Source organism: Xiphophorus maculatus, chromosome 17 (assembly GCF_002775205.1).
Source record: "Xiphophorus maculatus strain JP 163 A chromosome 17, X_maculatus-5.0-male, whole genome shotgun sequence".
Classification (NCBI taxonomy): Eukaryota; Metazoa; Chordata; class Actinopteri; order Cyprinodontiformes; family Poeciliidae; genus Xiphophorus; species Xiphophorus maculatus.
The window spans coordinates 11,770,676-11,789,345 of record NC_036459.1 but is presented as its reverse complement, the minus strand read 5'-3'; the positions used below and the strand labels follow the sequence as shown (position 1 = coordinate 11,789,345).

Genomic DNA, 18,670 nt, shown 5'->3' with positions numbered 1-18,670 from the left:
TGAATCTCAGCGCGAAGTTATTATCATAATAACTCTGCTTTAACAGTGCAATTTCAGCTATGGATGTGCCAGATAATGCAATTAGAAGACAAGATAAATAAAAACTCTCACTTTCTATTCCACAACAAAGAGGGCAGTTGTTCTGTCTAGAAATTGTTTGCAGGGTTGATGTGATGAATAAAACTAGTTTCCCTCAGAGGAGCTGGCCCAAGTGGCAGCAACCCAACCCTGGAATAAGTGGAAGATAATGGATGGACGGATGGGTTTCCTGCTTTAAAATGGGCTTTTAATGCTATGCATCAAATGTTCACTCGGTTTAGGGATGTAACAAAATCAATCCAGAAGCTTAATGTAACCTAGTTTATGCTTTTCAGAAGTGCTTCGTGTCATTATCCTTCTGCAACACCAAATTGAGCCCGAGTCTCAGTCATTTGACCCAAAGCAGTCACCTAAATTCGAATGGAGAGGCTGTTCAGGAGCAACATGCCACCGGCAGAGTCCAGTCAAAAGAAAGAAGTCCTCGCTACGACGTGGATACGCTCAAACACTAACAAACTCAAACACCATTTGATTTGTCCAAAGTGCTGACGAGACAAAGTTAAACGTTTAGGAAGCAGTGCCAATTTAATGTGAGCCTTAGTGGCACTTGCCCAGGGCGGCACAGAAGAAAGGATCGCACCAGCAACATGTTTCATACAAGGATAACTCGTTCTTTACCTCACAAGGGTAAACAGTGCAAAAGACAAGTTACAATGTCTGGCTGAATTTAGTTAACATTTTGAAACATAAGTGGCCGATTTGCTGCTAGTAGCTTTTACAGCACTTGCACAAAGTAGATGGGAAAATAAAAGATAACTACTTTTTTTTTTTTTAGCTTTTGTTGTTTCATTAGGAGAATTAATCTACAGAAACCGAGTTTGGAATCTTCTGGAAAATTTGCCTGGTTAGCACTCCAACCTTAACCCAACTCAAATTTTGTGGATTATAATTAAAAGCCAGATCTGTTCCAGGAACTCTGAACAGCATTTAGCTGGGATAAAAATCACATATTGCGCCATTGTACCATTGACGGCTACATATAAAAAAAATTCTGTTTGGTTTATTTATATGGCACCAATTTAGAACAAATGCTGTCAAACACAGAAACATCTTTTTTATGCCAACTGGTAAAAATCCTTCCATCTAATGAAACTCTGGACAAGAATTTATCACCAGTGGACAGTCGATTGCAAATTTCTACAAGAGGGAGGTTGAAACACACAGAGAGACACTTTAAGCTGCATCATATGTGGAGAGAACAAAGTTTATAACAGCAATAGCTCAGCTGATGGCCACCTCTGGGAAGGTGTCACGGCTAAGCAGAAAGGCTGGGCAAGATGCAACTTGTATGAAGAAAGTCAGGATAAAAACAGAGAGAGAACATCAACGGTTAATGGCAGAAATGACTGCAGATCATAAATAACTGGAGAGCAGTAGGGCAAAAAATGTGAGAGGACATGTGGTCAGTATGTCCTCCGTCACCCTAAACTCCTCCAACTAAAAGCTTAATAAAATAGGAAAGTTTTAAACTTGGTCTTAAAAGTTGACAGGAAGTCCGAACGACGAACTAAAACTGGGAGCTACTTCCACAACCTGACAGCTAAGAGATTTGCCTCCCGTTCTACTTTTAGAAACTCTGGGATCCACCAGTAAACCTGCAGTCAGCGCACTAATAAAACTGAAAGTAGGACCTCTCCTTTTAACTGTTGCTGCAATATTCATGAATGTGCGGAAGGTTTTTAACAGAAAGTCTGACTTTCTAAAAATGAAATGGGCTAGAAATCAACGTAAGTAGCTGAGGATCTTGGGGAAAGGAGACTAAAAAATAAAACTAAAAGAGCCAACTGACCCATACATCTTGCATTGTATTTGTGTTGATGTTTTTCTGATCCAGTTAGGTCAGCATTGCAATACCAGCCAACTTTGTAGCACTTTCTAAGCTTTTCTAGCTCCTGGTCAGATGGGGCGTCTCTGTGGAAAGTTTGCATGTTCTTCTTGTACTTCCATTTGTTTTCTGCGGTGGCTACTTCTTCCCTCCCACAGTCCAAAGGCTCGCATATTTAATTAATCTGGCAATCCCTGCTGAGGTGTCAGAGTGACTGGGTGTGAGGGAGAGCGGTTTGAGTTAGACTCATGATGGCGCCCTCCGACGGCACGCAACCATGAACAGCATAAACGCAGTTTCAATTAATCTCTCCTTTTTGTCCAAGAGTTCGTTCAATTCAAATCAAGGCTATTCAGTCTAAAGAAATGAATTTGGTTTAATCACTTTTTAAGCTTTTATTTATTTTTCTTATTCAATTACCGGAAAGGAAAAACATAAAAAAAAAATTTAAAAAGTGAAAAATAAATAGATGGAATCTTTCAGCTTTGATTTATTTGCTACATCACAAGTTGTGTTTTTCACCGAATTCCTTGATCAGTTTGGATTTTGAGCAATAGAGACACCGAGCAGGGTCTAAATTGCTATATTGTTCAGCTACTAGTGGGGAATTAAAGTGTGATTTTGACACGCCTCGAGCTTTTTCACATTTTATCACGTTAAAACTCCAAACTTGCATGCTTTTTATTGGGATTTTGTGGGACAGACCAAAGCAATATAAAGCATGATTTAGAAATTCTTAAAGGAAAACACCAACCCTTTACCCTAAACATACAGCCAGAGTTAAAATGGTACACTTGCATTCAAGAATATTTATATGTTCAAATGGCTTAGCCCATTTGTTTGAGTATCTTTGGCAATATACACAGATCCAATCTGATTGTATGTTTTTGCAAGGAAGAAAAGGTAAAGAGTTCTGAAGGTTTGTGCACAAAAGCCGGTTTTGGGCATATCCCAAAAGACGTGGAGCTGAAATTGCAGCAAAAGATTGTTCCACAAAGTATTGATTCAGGAGGGACTGGATATAAAACGAATGGCAGACAACAGTTGTCAGAATTTTTTATAGAAATGAAAAACAAAACAAAAACAAACAAAAAACACAGATCATTTTCCCTTTTTATGTATACACTTCCTTTTGTAGGTGTACAATGTAAAATCCAGACGGGATAAATTGCAGGGATTAATTATAGCATAGATTCTGACTTGGAATCCAAAAGTTTAATTTGTGACAAATCCAGATAGTCCTTTAATCCGACGTCGCAAAAACAGTTAGCAGGCAGAGGAAGTTCAGAGATAAAAAGGTGAGCTGCCCAATGAAGCTCTTGGGTGTAGAGACGAGTTCTACACAACATGTTTTGCTTGGGCCTTCAGTTTCTGTGCATTTGGTTTTTGCTAGCTTCCCTTAACCTGTCACATAAAAGTGCCCTCACATCCAGCAGAGCCACAATTCACACTGGGATTCCCCATGACGATAACTTCCAGACAGGCTGGAGAAAAAAAAAAAAGATTTAAGAGAGGAACAAACAAACAATATGACTCACCACCATGGGGACACTGCAGTCTTGTCAGTAGCCCCACCTTCGAATAAATCTCACTCCATTAATGACTGTGTGTGTGTAGGCGTGTGTGTACGTCTGATACTCTCGCAGCACCGCGAAGCAGAAGCGGAGCGTAACTAGTCATTAGACAACGTTTTTTTTTTAGCAAAATTTAGCCGCTGCGAAGCTCTCCGAGCGAATACCTGTACGGGATGTCAACCTGCCAGCGTCTCGTAAACGGGGCAGTAAATTCAGAGGCAGACAACAACCTCTGTTTATTTTGCAGCAATTAAAATTCCTCGGAGTGATGAAAGCCTCAGAGTGTATTGAACTTCAATAGTATAACAGATGGCCCAATTTATCTTTGTCAAAATTCCCCATCAAAGGGAGGGGGGTCCATCTGCAATGAACAGATAAACTGGTCACAGATGAATACAAATAGACAATATATATGATAAATCGACGGCAATGCAGTCGCATGGAGATTGAATTCACATGACGACTGAATAGGGTTGGCAAAAAAAAGAAATCCATGATTCACTTTTTGTACCCAGGGGAGGCTGTACAAGGGAAAGGGTGTGATTGAGAAAATGATTTGCTGTTTACACACAGAAGAGAAGAAGAGAAAAATAAATGACTGGACGGCTTGATGGATGGAGCCAACTGCTGATGAATGGGTGGACGAACGGATGAGGGATAAACAACCGCCGCGTGAATCACACAGTCCTGGAAAAGTATTCACACCCCTTGAACTGCGAGGTTACAGCCACAAACGTCAACGGATTTTATCGTTTGTTGGACAAAACAAAAAGTAGTGCATAATTGAATTCACCCAACAGTTTATGACTGAAGGCAACTGGCTGGACTAAAATATGCAGATAAAATAAATGTGTGTTTATTTTTAAGTTAAAACCACATGTGCTACTTTGAATTTGATTCATTCCATACATCCCAGTGAAATGCATTCAAGTTTGAAGTTAGGGCGTTCCTCTTTCTGAGACAACAAAGCCAAAACAGAGCTGAGATTTACTTTAAGGTAGAGTCATAGAAGTGGATTAATTAACAAAGTGGCATTGAAAGCCTGAGGGCCAGTTTATCTGAACACAGAGAGAGAGAGAGAGGGGAAAAGAAAAAGGAAAAAAAAATGGGAGAACTCTGTTATATAAACAAGGTCAGGCCATGAAAAGTGAAAGAAGTTTGCACAGATGAAGCCACTTCCACTTGAATACACGCCTCAAAGAGACGAAAGGAGCATTGTGCAAAGCGATAAAAGCAGGGAGATTGCTATGGATAAGAAAGTAGACGTATATTTCAGCAACAAAAATAGATGAAACCACCAGCAAAAGCCAAAAGCAGATGGAGAACACCTGCATTTGAGAAATTTGAAACTCCGATGTGACGCTGCAGCACAACCAAACCCTCGATGGGAACATCAGCAAGACAGCCAGTTGTGGATCAGTATGTGTGTATCTGTCTCATCTATTTATTCACGTGTGTCTCGGCCTTGCCCGTGGGAATCTTGTGGCCTAGTCTGTGACTGTTTGGGTTTATCCCTCCTGGCTTAGATTCTAATCTTGTGCTTTACATCCACCTCCGTTCTGAGCTTTGCTAGCAAGTTTCCGCTTCTTTTCGAAGCTACAGGAGTAAAAAGCAAAACATCGGCAGCCGAGGACTGAACGCTAAAGCTATTCAAAAGAGCAGTTAATGTTGATTGGAATATATTTGCACATATTCTTCAACCTAAAAGCAAAAAAATAAATAAATAAATAAAGTTACAAAACAATTGTTCTTGTAGTTTTACTGAAAAACCCCTCGGTTGCCCAGATTTGTATTTAAATAGTGTTTTTCTGCCCATGTACAGTTTGCCTGCATTTAAAGACATGAATTATAAAACATATTATAATATGTTTATGTGAATTGCACAAAGGTGATAAATGTCAATTCTACAAGATAAGCAATGGCTGTTGGCATTAACTATTTACCATCTTCTGATTGCAATGCTGGAAGGAAAGTTGAAAACTTTTTTCCGGCTTTACAAAACCCGACGGATTGTCATAAAGATGCAGGATTCATCTCGTTTTACAGCAGTCGCTGCCAGGCGCAGTTAAAATTTGAGGTAATAAAGAGTTGAAACACTGTAGAAAGTCGTTGTTCTCCGCCGTTTCATATTGAAGAACCTTACAACTATTAAATATACCAGCAAATACCTGCAAGGATTAATGAATACAGTTAAAATAATGCAACAGCTGGCTCAGGTCGACTTGGCTCAGTGTCTTCTACATAAGGTCAGGTCTTATTAAGGGAAAAGAGGAGTCCTGCAAGCACCAGTCTGTCTGGGACCAACAGACGGATGCTTCTTTATGTCACATAGTGAAAATAACAGGATTTTAATTGGACACAGGACACAAAGTCCTTCCCTCTCAGATAGTAAATCTCAAATCAGGGCAGTAACATTTTGTACAGACGACATCTGTCTTTGAGTGAGTCATGCAGTGGGATGAATCATTTCCCTCCACTTTGCAATTTGTGTCCAATTGACAAAAAGATACAAACCTCATTGATTTAGAGACGGGCGCCCCAAAAGGATTTCCTCCCTGGAGGAAGAGATGTCGCAGTTGAAGGAAGGACCTGGTGCTCTCCTGTGAGACGCCCCTTACTCTCTTCCTCTACACTATTTTCAGTTGCAGGAGGTCCCATCTTACATTTTGACTCCCCACCGTTTTTTCCCCCCCTCACCTCTAAAAACAATTCAGGAAAAGATTCAACAAAAAACAACGGGAAGAGCTTAAAACGCATTCGCAGAGACGTCAATCACCAGAAGCTCCCCTGGAAAAACGCTGCATATATAATCATCCGGTTCGGAGCAACCTTCATCTTCTGAACAACCACGGGAAGCACTAATTGACAGGTCTGACTGCACCCTGATAGGGTTCCTAAAATATGAAGCTGAACAGCATCCAGGAACACTGATGGTCATCCTCATGCCAGTATCCTGCTGGCACACTCCTCCCTGATTAGAGGCTTTATATGCACAGACAGCCTTAACAGTACCAACCCATTGAAAATGCTCATTTATTACAATAAAATACCAGATGGAGGCCCAGACATCCAGGCATGAGCCAAAAAAAAAAAAAAAAAATCAGAGACAGTTCCCCTTCACTGTCCTTTGACGGTTTGTTATCCTGAAAGTGTTTTTGTTGATTCGATCGCTTCAGCAGACATGATGGTTTTATACACTGCAGTTTTTCTACCTCGATTTGCAGCATGATGATCTCCTCCTCCAGTTTCCTCTTGAGTAACACCTTCCTCTTCTTCAGGTCTATTTGCCTCTTCTCGTCGTTGATCTCAATCTGCAGTTCTCTCACGTCCTTCTCCACCGTCTCGGTCGCTCTGTTGCTTTTGGCGACGGCCGCCTCCAGGTCCTTCACCTGCTCATAAAAGTTAGACAAAACTTTGTCCTGCTCCAAGAGCCGCATCCCCCTGTGCGCAAAAGAAATAAGATCATTAAGTACGATAGTCTGTAGAAGGGAAAGCTTCTACCTGCACATGCAAGTTAGAAACTTACAGAAAACTGCGTCTTTGGATGGCTTTCTCATGACTTCTCTTTACTTCCAGAAGAAGCCCCTCGTGGAACTTAATCATTTGGGTGAGATTCACTAACTCCAGTTTGTTGTCCTCATGCTGCTGATGGATTTGGTGTCGTTTCCATGTGAACTGGAATAGAGTTAAAATCAGAATGACATTTTTCGCCCTTAAATATACATTTATATGAGGCAAGGAGCAAAAAGGTTCCAGTCTGGTTAGAAAGCAGCCGTATCCTGTAATCATTTTGTCCTTGCTATATACTTCACAAACACTGGACAACAAATTGTTAAAGCAGTTTCAGCTTGATGTAGAAATGTACTTTAAAACCATAGGGGTCGGGATTGTTAAGCAGACCGCAGAGAAGTCGATAAACTTTTATAAAGTGCCTTGTGTGTGATAAACGTTCGAAAGCCTCGTAAAAAGGTACAAATAAATACAGGATCTACAGTTGTTTACAGATTTCTATAAAGCTGTCCAAAGTGAAAAGGAAAAAAATAAGGGTTGGAAAGTTGGTTGTCACAAAAACAATGCTTTGATACATCAGGAGAAACCCGGAGAAGTTTAGTACTGCTCTCATTGCTGTGAATCTCAATATTCGTTGTTGGGTATTGACTGTTTCAGTTTTAGACAGGTGATGTTCTGACGGGTTTTTCTTCCTGTGTTCGAGTGTTCGAGTGCAGACCTTAGAGATCTCATTACGCAGTTTCTCCCTCATTTTGGAGCTGCTGGAGACCTTCATGCGAGCCTCTATCAGTAATCTGAAACCGACAGATATGGAACAGTTCAGCAGGTGCGCTCAGTGTAATTTATTTCGTCAAGTCACAGCTAAACCTTGATACATTTTATTAAGGCTGTTGGTGATCGACAAACAAAATAAAACCAATAAACTTATTTGTGATTTAATATCCTGAAGGTGTGGTCTTCGTTCTTGAACTCTAACAAATAAAATCCTAAATGTAACCAACTGCCTCAACAAGGCACCAACATGCAAAATGTTGTGTGCGCACAAAAACACTTTGCACATCTCTAAGCACACCCTGCAGATAGTATCCCCATAGCATTATGCTATGGGGATACTATCTGCTAGCAGGGAAAGAATTGGTAAAAATGTTCAAGATTTCTAAAACTAGTAAAGATTTACAGTTATAAGTGCAGCAAAAATAATTGTTAAAAAGTATTCACTCAGGTAGGCACATACTTTTTAGATTTATATATGTGAAAATGAATATATACAGTATATACCGGTATATATATATATATATATATATATATATATATATATATATATATATATATATATATATATATATATATATTACTTTCCACCGTTCATTTATCCACTAATTATGCTTTAACATTTCACACCAAACCCCATTAAAAACAATAAATTTTATAACTGAATGTGAAAACATTTGAGAGATATGACATCTTTTGCATGTCGCCTATATACAATATGTAGAGCCAATTCCTCTGGATGAAAATTACTATGGAGGTTTGTGCTGCAGCGATGTCAATGCAAGCCACCTGCTCAAACGCACGAACACACCTGTCCTTGCTGTCAGCAACGGAGCGCAGGATTTCCATCTCGTTTTCAAGGATGTTAAGTTGCTCCGTCAATTCGGAGATCGTCTGTGAGGCGATCTGCTTCAGCCTCGCATAGTTATTCTTCTCTTCCAGGAACTTGTCACACAGTTTTGAATACTGTGATATTCTGAGAAGCAATTAAAAAAAAAAAAAAAAGAAACGCAGAAGAAATAAAATAAGGTTTAGCGCATTGCTTCTGTTCCCATCAAAAACAACTCCAGGGTGCATTTTATATATGTCTGTAGATGCATCTCTTTAGCCAGTGGTGGTAACTAAAAATGGTTCTAAAAACCATTCATATATCATTTTTATTACTTTTATAGCTGAGCTTAGAACTATGGCTCTCTTCATCTGTTTTTTTAAAACAACAAGACGTCCATGAATTCGTCTGAAACTGAGGAAAATCTTTGTTGTTGCACACAGAACGCGAAAAGTCAGACAGAGAATTATAGAGTGGCTGCCTAAGAAGTCGGTAGTGATTCAGAAGCCACAAATGTAAGTCCATAAGGCTGAAACTTGTATGGAATCATTCAGGGAAAGTGCCGGCTGAGAGCAGCAGCTTAAAAGACTCAACAAACCAGCACTCCATCAGAGGACATGAAAAGCATCTGTAAGCTCAGTGTGTAAGCCACCACTGTGCGGAATGACAAATTATAGAAAAAATTGTGATAAAAAATGCAAAAAGTCCGCTTGCATTCAGTTACAAGGCAGTGATAATCTGACGATTAGCCTCAATGATACATATTTTCTCAACGACTAAGGCATCTACGTTAACAAACATTTTAAAACAACAACAATGGAGCAGTGAATAGAAGCAGCTGAATGTCTCAAGAATCTTATGATGGGTTTTTTTAAACCTTAAAAAGGTTTTCCAAAACTAATGGAACACATTTGGTGGAGGGAAGGGAAATTAAAATTAGGTTTTACAATCTGTCATTAATTTGGCCCAGAGAGAGAAAAAGCCAAAACCAAAGACAATACAGTTGCTGTAGCAACACAAATCCCACCTACTTTTCATAGATGGAGGACCAGCACGCAATATGATTTTAACTTCTTGTCCCGAATTTTCTGCATTGCCAACAAGCAAACATCCGTCCATCTAGCACATTCCTAACAAACTTCTTTTTTTCTGGTCACAATGCAGTGAGCTTCTTATTTAAACATCTGGGATTTTTGTGTCAGAAAAGTTTCTTTTTTAATTAAATCACTCAGGTTTCACACTTAAGATTTCGGTGTCATCCAGCTCTAAAATATGATTATATTTACCCTTTAAAGTATTTATAGCATCCTGTGTATATATATATATATATATATATATATATATATATATATATATATATATATATATACAGTATATATATATACATATATAAAGAAGTGGTGGCTATTTTTGAGGACTCTGTCAATAAGGCAATGTACCATTGAGGTAATGTTGATTTCCAATTCATTACAAATGTTCAGTGGATCATGAAATTGTTTCTACAAAAATAAATAAAGAATCTTCACGCAGGATGACACTTTACTCAGTTACAATTTAAAACTCATGTATGACGCGGCGGCGTGTGAATGTGCGATCGCTAAATGAGAGAACCAAGAGAGGATAAACAAAAAATAAAATAAAATTATCCTCCTGCTGTCTTTTTGCTTTTGGGAGGAATTTATTCCACGTTGGGCGAACCGGCATCAGTATGTATTCTGCGTGCCGTGACCTTAATGAATGCATTGGAGAAGCCTGTTGTTGCGCTGCGGGGCGTTGTAGGCGTTGGATACGCCGAAGTATGACCAATTAGTAGGACATGCTTTTCTCTGCAGCATCATCCTTGCAGACACACACACACACACTTGCATATTGAATATAGAAATGAAAACAACACCTGCGCTGAAGCACGGCGTTGAGCTTGTTGTGGTCCATGATGATCAGCTCTCTCTCTCTAAGCTCCTCCTGGATGCGCTCGCTCAGTTGCTGTGGGTAAATTTAAGAAGGTAAAACTCCAGCATCATCACTTCTGTGTGGGTTTTATTTATGGTTTTCTGAAACCCCACTTCTCCTTCTGGCTGCACATTCTTCAATATAAATAAAAAAAGTACCCTTTCTGACATTTTGAATAGATTAATATACATATATATATACAGTATATATATATAAACACACACAAAAACACTGCAAAGGATGTTCAATTTATTTAAATTTGCCTGTGTGAGTTAGCACCTCTGCCTTGAGACGTTCCCGGTGCTTCTTGCTCCGCTCCTCCGCTTTGATCTGTCTGAGACATCTCAGGTTATGGAGTTCTTCTCTGAGGTGATTCGACTCCCTAAGCAGCTCTTGAATCACCCCGTTCTGACGCTTCTTCTGCTTTTCTTCTTCAGCCATAGAAACCTGGATGGAAACGCGTTTCTCCAGTTAAAAGCCATGTGAACAGTTGGGTGAAATTGCAAGATTAATACGACAAGATGTCTGAAAAGCCCATTAAATGAAGGAGAAGAGATATCTTCTTTACAAATAAATCGCTAAAGGCTTTCTTTATGACATCTTTTAAGAACATAGAATACCTAAAATATGCACACAATGGAATTTACTCATAGAAGCAGCCAATAAAACTATAGCAAAAAAAAAAAACAAAGGAAGGAAGGAACACATGAAAGAATGAAGGAATGAATGAGGATAGCAGAAACGAAGGAACCAACAAATAAACAAACATAAGATATGTTGGGACAACAATAAGAAGAAGGAAAAATTACAATCAGGGAAGGAAGCTGGAAAGGGCAAAAATGAAGGACACAAAATGAAAAGATAGAAATGAAATGACAGAAGGGAGGAAAAAAGGGATGTAGGGACAGAAGGGAAAAAGGACAAGAAATGGGAGGAATATGGCAGAATGAAAGGAAGGACACAAAAGGATAAAAGGATGGAAGGAATGAAAAAAGACAGAACAAAAAGAAGAAAAGACAAAGGAGAAAAGGAGAAAAGGGAGAGGGACACTAGAAAGAATCGAACCCTAAGGATTGCTACTAGAAAGTAAGCAAGGAGACAAGGAAGGAACAGACGTAATGAAGAACAACTTTTAACCAGTAGGATAGAGACTAATGTCTGGAAATACAAATATTTCTCTGCACTCGTAGTTTTTTTTTTTTTTTCTTTTCTATACTTATCCACTAAAACACAGAAATGAAATTCCAAACTCTTCCAAGCCGTGTAGGAAGCCTGGGCAGAGCTGAGACCGCTTCAGGCTGTTGCTGTCACAGGAACACATCCCCACCCGCTTTTCAAAGCCGGCTGCGAGTGCATCAATCTCCTTCTCCAGCTCCATCCTTTGCCGAGCGCTGGCCTCTCGTTCGGGAACAGCATCCAGCTGAATATTTAGAGCAGAGCGCAGTGGAAATCAAGAGCCTGGTTAAAATTTCATCTGGATGCAAGATCTTTCATCTGCCTAAAGTTGGTCCTGGATCTCAGCAGCGGGAGACGGAATTTGCCTTCAGTTGGTTACATGATGAGATACGGTGGAAGTGTTTTCATTTGTACCGTCACCTTGATCCTAAAGTGATGAGCTGTAGAGCAGCACACTTCAAACGGATGAGTCCGTTCACAAATAAGGGGATACTAATGCCAAATGCATGTTTTCTTTCCCGACAATATGATTTTGTTTCAGCCACAGAAACAGTCCGAAAAAGATGTTGCGTAAATGCTAAAACAAAACAGCACGCTGAAAATATTAAGCCCGTTAGTTGTCAACGGTTAGCTCAGAACGAGATGCGTTTCTGTGGTAAACCAACAGATTCGGCTGAGCAGACATAAAGAACCAATATACTAGCAGAAACGTGAAGGCCAGTGACGGGAAAACTGACTGAATCATTCCCTACAGCGCAGTTGTTTTCTGTTTTGCAGAACTGTGAATTCCCCGGTGGGTCACTGCGATTTCCTCTGCTTTTAGTTTGAGCATGAGAGATGTGCTGATGCATTTCCAAATGAGGCCGATCCTAAAAAAATCTGTGTTTAACAGTAAAATGACGTGTAGATTGGAAATACTGGCAGGCCTACTCACAGCTTATGGCGACGTTAATCAAGACTGTAAGCATTTTTTGGTTCCAAAGCCTGGGAATCTTTCCTGAACCATTTATTAAAAAAAAAAGACTATTCTTTTTTTAATTTTAGCTACCGGTATTTGTTTTAAGGTTAGAGGTTCAGCAGGTACTTTCAAAGTGACAGATTCTCAATTGAACTTTGACTGGGACACTTTAGCATATTGAAAATGTTTTGGTCTCAATCAGCTCCAAATGCGCATGTGTCTCTTTAAACTCTTCACTTCTTAACCTTTGGCCAAAAATGTGAAAGAACTGATTAATGTTTAAATGTTTTAAAATGTACAAGTAATAAAAAAAAATGCTAGCCGTAGCAATTTTTCTAAACATTTTCAATATATTTATGACATTTCCATGAAGAATGACATTAACTGTGTAGGAATATACAGTACCTTTTTAATGCAGCCTATAGACATCTTTTTTGTCCATAGGCTGCAAACTACAGACATATTCAATAAATTGTGTTCAGGTGAGACACGATAAAAATGACATTCTGAAACTAATAACCTTATAGCAGGTATAAAACATATGTTTCAATAAACCCAAATTTCTCTTTAAAAAGTTTTTATTGGTCTGATATCATTTCTAATTTTAAATGTCATTTTTATTACCTGTAAGAGGCAAACTATCATATAAAATGGAAATAGAGGCTTTCAAACATACATCTGTGTGTAATTAATCTATATAATGTGTTGATGGAATAAATGGGCTTTTCATTAATAATCTGATTTACTGAACGGTTCAGTACTGTACGTGCTCTTTTGTCATTTTCTGTTAAAAAATTATTATATCCCATTATAGAAAATGTATTAGGTGTAAAAAAAAAAAAAAAAAAAGGGGGTTATTTCAGGATTGTCCTGATTGTCACACATCTTCTCATTAGCTGTGACAAACTTCATGGTTCCAATTGAAAAAAAATATTTCCCCACAGAATAATGCTGCCTTTACCATGTTAGTAAGAATATATATATATTTATTATATTTTTATTTCATGGTTTTTCTGATCAAAACACCCTTGATGCATTTTTCGTGTCCTCTACAAGGCAAGCACAAAATATTTTCTTCTTCCCAGTCTTCCATAAACGCTATATTTGTGAAAAACAAACCCACAGCAATTACATCAAGATTTTTTATTTCTTTTTGCTATACATAAAAATATTTCACATACCACTTGCAATTGTATGTTCTCGTAGGCGGATTGCGTGCACGCTAGCTGCTCAGTGGCCATGGATACGGCATGCTCCATCCGTCTGAGGGCCTCCACCTGCCTAAGGAAGAAAAAACACAACATATGAAATATTTATTCCATCCATCACCAGGCTCTACTTTCTACATCTTTCCACAAGAATTCTAAGTTGATAAAAATCGCTGGTTGATATTGTTCATGGATTCCTTCCAGATATAAACGTCACAACACAGGCAATACAGAGAAATGGAAACAGATTAGATTTAGTTAAAAAAAAACACTAAAACTCAGTTCTAGCCGCCATCTGTTTAAAGCTGGTTTGCTGCGAATAGTTTCTTACCAAACTGTTCATAACATTTTCACACATTACAAGAACGTATTTTATTGTATTGTTTCAGGATTTCACGTAAAACTTCTGCAAGCTAGTCTATTAATTCAAAGTGGAAGGAAAATACTTCTCTTTTTTTTAATAGTAACAAATACAAGTTTAAAATGTGTCAGACATATTTAGGTCTGGACCAGAACCATCTGTCATGACACTAACAGCTACAAGGTTTGTTATTTCAGATTAGAGCAACTATTGAAGGCAACTTTTCAGTTTTGCTCTATGATAATGCCGTTAACTTAAGAAATACAAGATTCACAAAAAAAAATAAAACCTTTAGTCTGTGTGATCTGTGGAAGACAATGACTTCCTTTCATGTTGACTTGAACTTGTGTACTTCTGTAAGGCAAAATACCCAGAAGGAAACAAGAAGGAGTTTCTTCCTCCTTTTTGTTTTGTTGTAAAAAGAAAGATGGATTCTGTATACCTACTTATTTTTCTTTCGGAGCTGCAAAGATCGGCTCTCGTAGAGCTGCTTCCTATCAGTCATGAGGTTGTGCATCTTCATTTCCAAAATACCCCTGGATAGAAAAATAAAAACAAAACACACACACACACACACACACACACCGACATGAACAATACTATCCTGCAACATTTAAAAAGATGGAAAATAAAGCAGTGCACTCTGGTAAACACAGTTAATATTTCATCTTTTTTTTTTTAACTTAAGAGAAACAGAAAAAAGTTTCCACCTGCTGCCCATTAATTCAGACGACTCCTCCTGGCAGATCTCCTGCTTCTTCAGTAGCTGTCTGTTTTCCCTCTGCCGCGCCGCTATCCGAGCCCTGAGCCGCTCCAGCTCCTGCATCACCTCCTCCTTCACCACCTCCAGGGACTGATTACCCTCATTCGCACTCCTCATCTGATGCTTCGTTTCTGAAAGCTCTGTGTTCAGGGAGTCCATCTTCTTCATTGCCACTCTGGTGTTTTAATTAGTGAGATGAGAAAATGCGTATACAACAAATTTCAGGCAGGTACTTGTGAGAGCGTGTATTGTAAAAGTCATCGTGCAAACGCAACCACGGGAATCCTCCGGCTTTTAAATTTCCAAGTCATAGCTTATGATGCTCACGAAGACAGGTCCCCAGCCTTACTTGAAAGCCAAATATAAATTTAGAATCGGGGAAAAATAAATAATTAATGCCAGAGACACATGGTTGAAATAGTTTCAGCCTGGTGACATCTCGCATGACTCAGGTGATGCTTTCAGATTATGGCAACCGCCGAAAACCAAACATGTCGGAGGCGAAATCAAAATAAGGCGCATTCGAAGCAATAAACTCACTAAGAGGCGACCCTAGCAGGCTGTCAGAAGACGTCAAGCAAAGAAAGAGGAAATGATCCAGTTAGGGACTGGAAAAGAATCAACAGACCCGTTGGAACACAAAAGAATCCCAGACAGATGCAGAGTGGGCTTATTGCTGCCACCTGCAAGTAATAAAAAATCTGCTGAATTTTATTTGTTGAGTGAAAAAAAAGAAGCTTTTCCTGGTTATTTTGTGCAAGTTGTAAACGGTTTCATAATAAAAATATCAGCAGTTTTAACAGAATTTTCTTACAAAGTTTCAAAAACTCACAAACATAACGTCAGCAAACCCTCTAATACTGAGACACAAACTGCCATGCAACATTCAAAGTGCTTCACAAAAGCATCGATAGGCTTCACACAGACTTGTCTAAAAAGAAATAAATAAAAATTACAAAAATAAAAACATCCAGTCGATAATAGCTCATTACAACCAGGTTAAGCTGAATAAAATAACTGACCACCCACCATGTTTAACCCTGAAGCAGATGGGCTACTGCAGCAGAGTGCAACTCTGGACAACCAACAGGAAATAAATAGGAAAAGCATCACCAGATTTGAATCCTCTGGGAACCAGAGATTCTTACATTCAGGCAGTGATGCTGTTATGTCAAGATGGAGCCAAATCTGATGAATATACAAACACCTTGTTGGATCCAAGCAGGGATTAATTAAAGAAAAACAAGCAAGGTGAACCTAAAAATGTGGTTGGCGAGAATATTTTTGACATAAATCTGAAGAAAAAAAAAGATATTTTTGATTAGAAATATTTTCATCTTTCTTTTTGTAAACTAGTAGACATTTAAGTCCCTCTCATGTTGAAATTTTGTAAATCTGACCTTAAGGTTTGGACTTAGATGACCATAATAGGAGCTTGATTTTATTCAGCATTATAAATTCTCCATCAGAGTAAAACTGTGGACACGGGATGCTGTCCATTACTTGTTTCAAACTAAACATGCATGCGCGTATTTACTCTGTAGTTCTGTTTGGCAGTGTGGTCCAAATGGGACTCTACAGATTTAAAATTGTATGATCGTCTTGTATGATCGGTCTGTTCACATTTATTTTTTTTCACTCAACTTCTCTGGAGCAGGAACTGTGAGCTGTAAAATCTTGTTGATTCTGTATCTTTATGAAACGCGTCACAACGACCTGCTGATTCTGTGTGCTCCAACTCCGTCCACTTTCTTTGCCAGCAATCTTCTGTTCTCTTCGACGGAGGAATTTACATTTTCTTTTTCCTCGCACTCAGGTCTGTCCCTGTTTGACACCCCTGTGGTCAACTCCAATTCATCTTAATTTGGGATCATTTTTCGGACACATTTCACACGATTTAGTGAAGCATAATAGATATTTTAAAACTTAAATGAAATAAGATTTTAAAATAGTTGATATTTTAAAATCTTTGGAGCAGCTTGTCAACTATATTAGCCTAAAAAAAAGTCACACATCAATGTTGTCAACGAAGGATATTTTCAAATACAGCCAACACAACAGCTGATATGAGGAGCTTTGGGACGTGACATGATTTGGAAATTTTTTTCCCGTACTTTAAAGAAAGTCTGACAGTGTGTAAGACAATTGAACAAAAAATGTAGAGCAGTTAGTTTAGAGTACTGGCAGTAACTTATGTAAAAATTGCAAAAGAATTAAATTCACTTACTCCCATAAAGAGCGCTTTCTTTCAGTTCCCTGTATTATCCGGCTAGGTGTGCAGCCAAGCTGGGCTTTCTCAGCCTTGAAACAACAATGTAGATAAATGCAACCAAAGATGGAAGAAATCTGATGAGCTGTATGTATTTTATTTATGGTTTTAAGGCCACCGGCTGAGCTCAGTCATACACGCGCACGCACACGCACAAACCTCTTTGATTTCGATCATCTCCATCTTTTCTTCCAGCTCTTTTTGTTCTTTTAATAGCAGCGTTTCAAGGGTTTCCAAATCCTCCGTCAGAGTTCTGCACATGCAACAGAAGCAAGGGGATATACAAATGCATTTCTCATCAGAAATATTTGTCCTTTAACAGAATTTATTAGATAGAATAATGAGTCTTTAAGAAGATAGGATACAAAAACATGCATTTCTTTTTAAAAAAAAAAAGCGGACATCTTCAACCGGGTTATATAACATATTCAACACATTTGTTTCATTGGAGGTTTGAAGCCCAAGGCAGCAAAAGTTAAACCCGTCTCTGGTTTATCTCAGGACACTTAACATGTTCACTTCCTTTATCAAACTATTCACACCTTCGGCTTTTGCTGGGGGTTTTTTTTCTACATACCAATTACAAACTTTGATGTATTCTATTGGGATTTTATGCAATAGACTAGCCCAAAGTGGGGAATAGCGATGAAACAGAATAAAAATCACACATTGCTTCACAAATGAGTAGAACCACAAATATAATCCAGTATTTTCAGAAGTCACTCAAGTCCTACATGTGGTCCACTTTAATCTGTGTAAGTACATCTGTTGAATGAATGCGGCAGAGACTTGCTGGAAAATTTGGAGAACAAGAACAAGAATCATGAAGACAAAGGAACACAGCAGATATCAAGGAAAAATTTTGAAAACAATAGTTTGATGTAAATCAACGTCTCCATGTTGACATCAGAGGACTCGATTATAGGCAGACGGGTTTGCAAAGATGCAAAAATAAAAGCTTAATTGAAAAGTCACAGAATCTTGTCCACAATCAAAACGTAAGTAAAGAAAAAAAAAAACATCCAAACTTAAGAAAACCAGAGTAACTCTATAGTGGTGGCAGACATCCATAACTCAGGTGGATACATTTGTTACAGAAAGCCATTATTTTTACAAAAATGGTAAATTGATATGGAACAAGATTCACAAGACGAATATTTGTGCTTGTAGTGTGTTGAAAAACTCAAGTTCAGACCTAAATCTGCTTGAGAAACTTTGGGAAGACTTATAAACACACATCCCCAGATCTTTTCCATGCAGCCAGACAAACTATTTTTGCAACAAATTATAGGAGAAAAACACCATCTCTGGATTTACACATGCAGTAGAAATATAATGCAAAAATACTTACTGTATGTACTTTACTTACAGCAAAGT

The 18,670-nt window shown here is 38.4% G+C and overlaps 1 protein-coding gene across 1 annotated transcript in view; it reads right to left on the bottom strand.

Moving 5' to 3' along the window:
- Positions 1-18,670, bottom strand: part of ccdc146 (coiled-coil domain containing 146) — a 58,260-nt gene that overhangs the window by 14,616 nt on the left and 24,974 nt on the right. Inside the window, exons 6-17 of the mRNA XM_023350471.1 lie at positions 17,453-17,546; positions 17,252-17,325; positions 14,972-15,199; positions 14,708-14,797; positions 13,874-13,973; positions 11,886-11,978; positions 10,838-11,005; positions 10,503-10,591; positions 8,591-8,755; positions 7,727-7,802; positions 7,025-7,173; positions 6,711-6,939 (exon numbers count right to left, since the gene is read on the bottom strand). Of these exons, the coding sequence (XP_023206239.1) occupies positions 6,711-6,939; positions 7,025-7,173; positions 7,727-7,802; positions 8,591-8,755; positions 10,503-10,591; positions 10,838-11,005; positions 11,886-11,978; positions 13,874-13,973; positions 14,708-14,797; positions 14,972-15,199; positions 17,252-17,325; positions 17,453-17,546 (1,555 nt within the window). The remainder of the gene's footprint in view (positions 1-6,710; positions 6,940-7,024; positions 7,174-7,726; positions 7,803-8,590; positions 8,756-10,502; positions 10,592-10,837; positions 11,006-11,885; positions 11,979-13,873; positions 13,974-14,707; positions 14,798-14,971; positions 15,200-17,251; positions 17,326-17,452; positions 17,547-18,670) is intronic.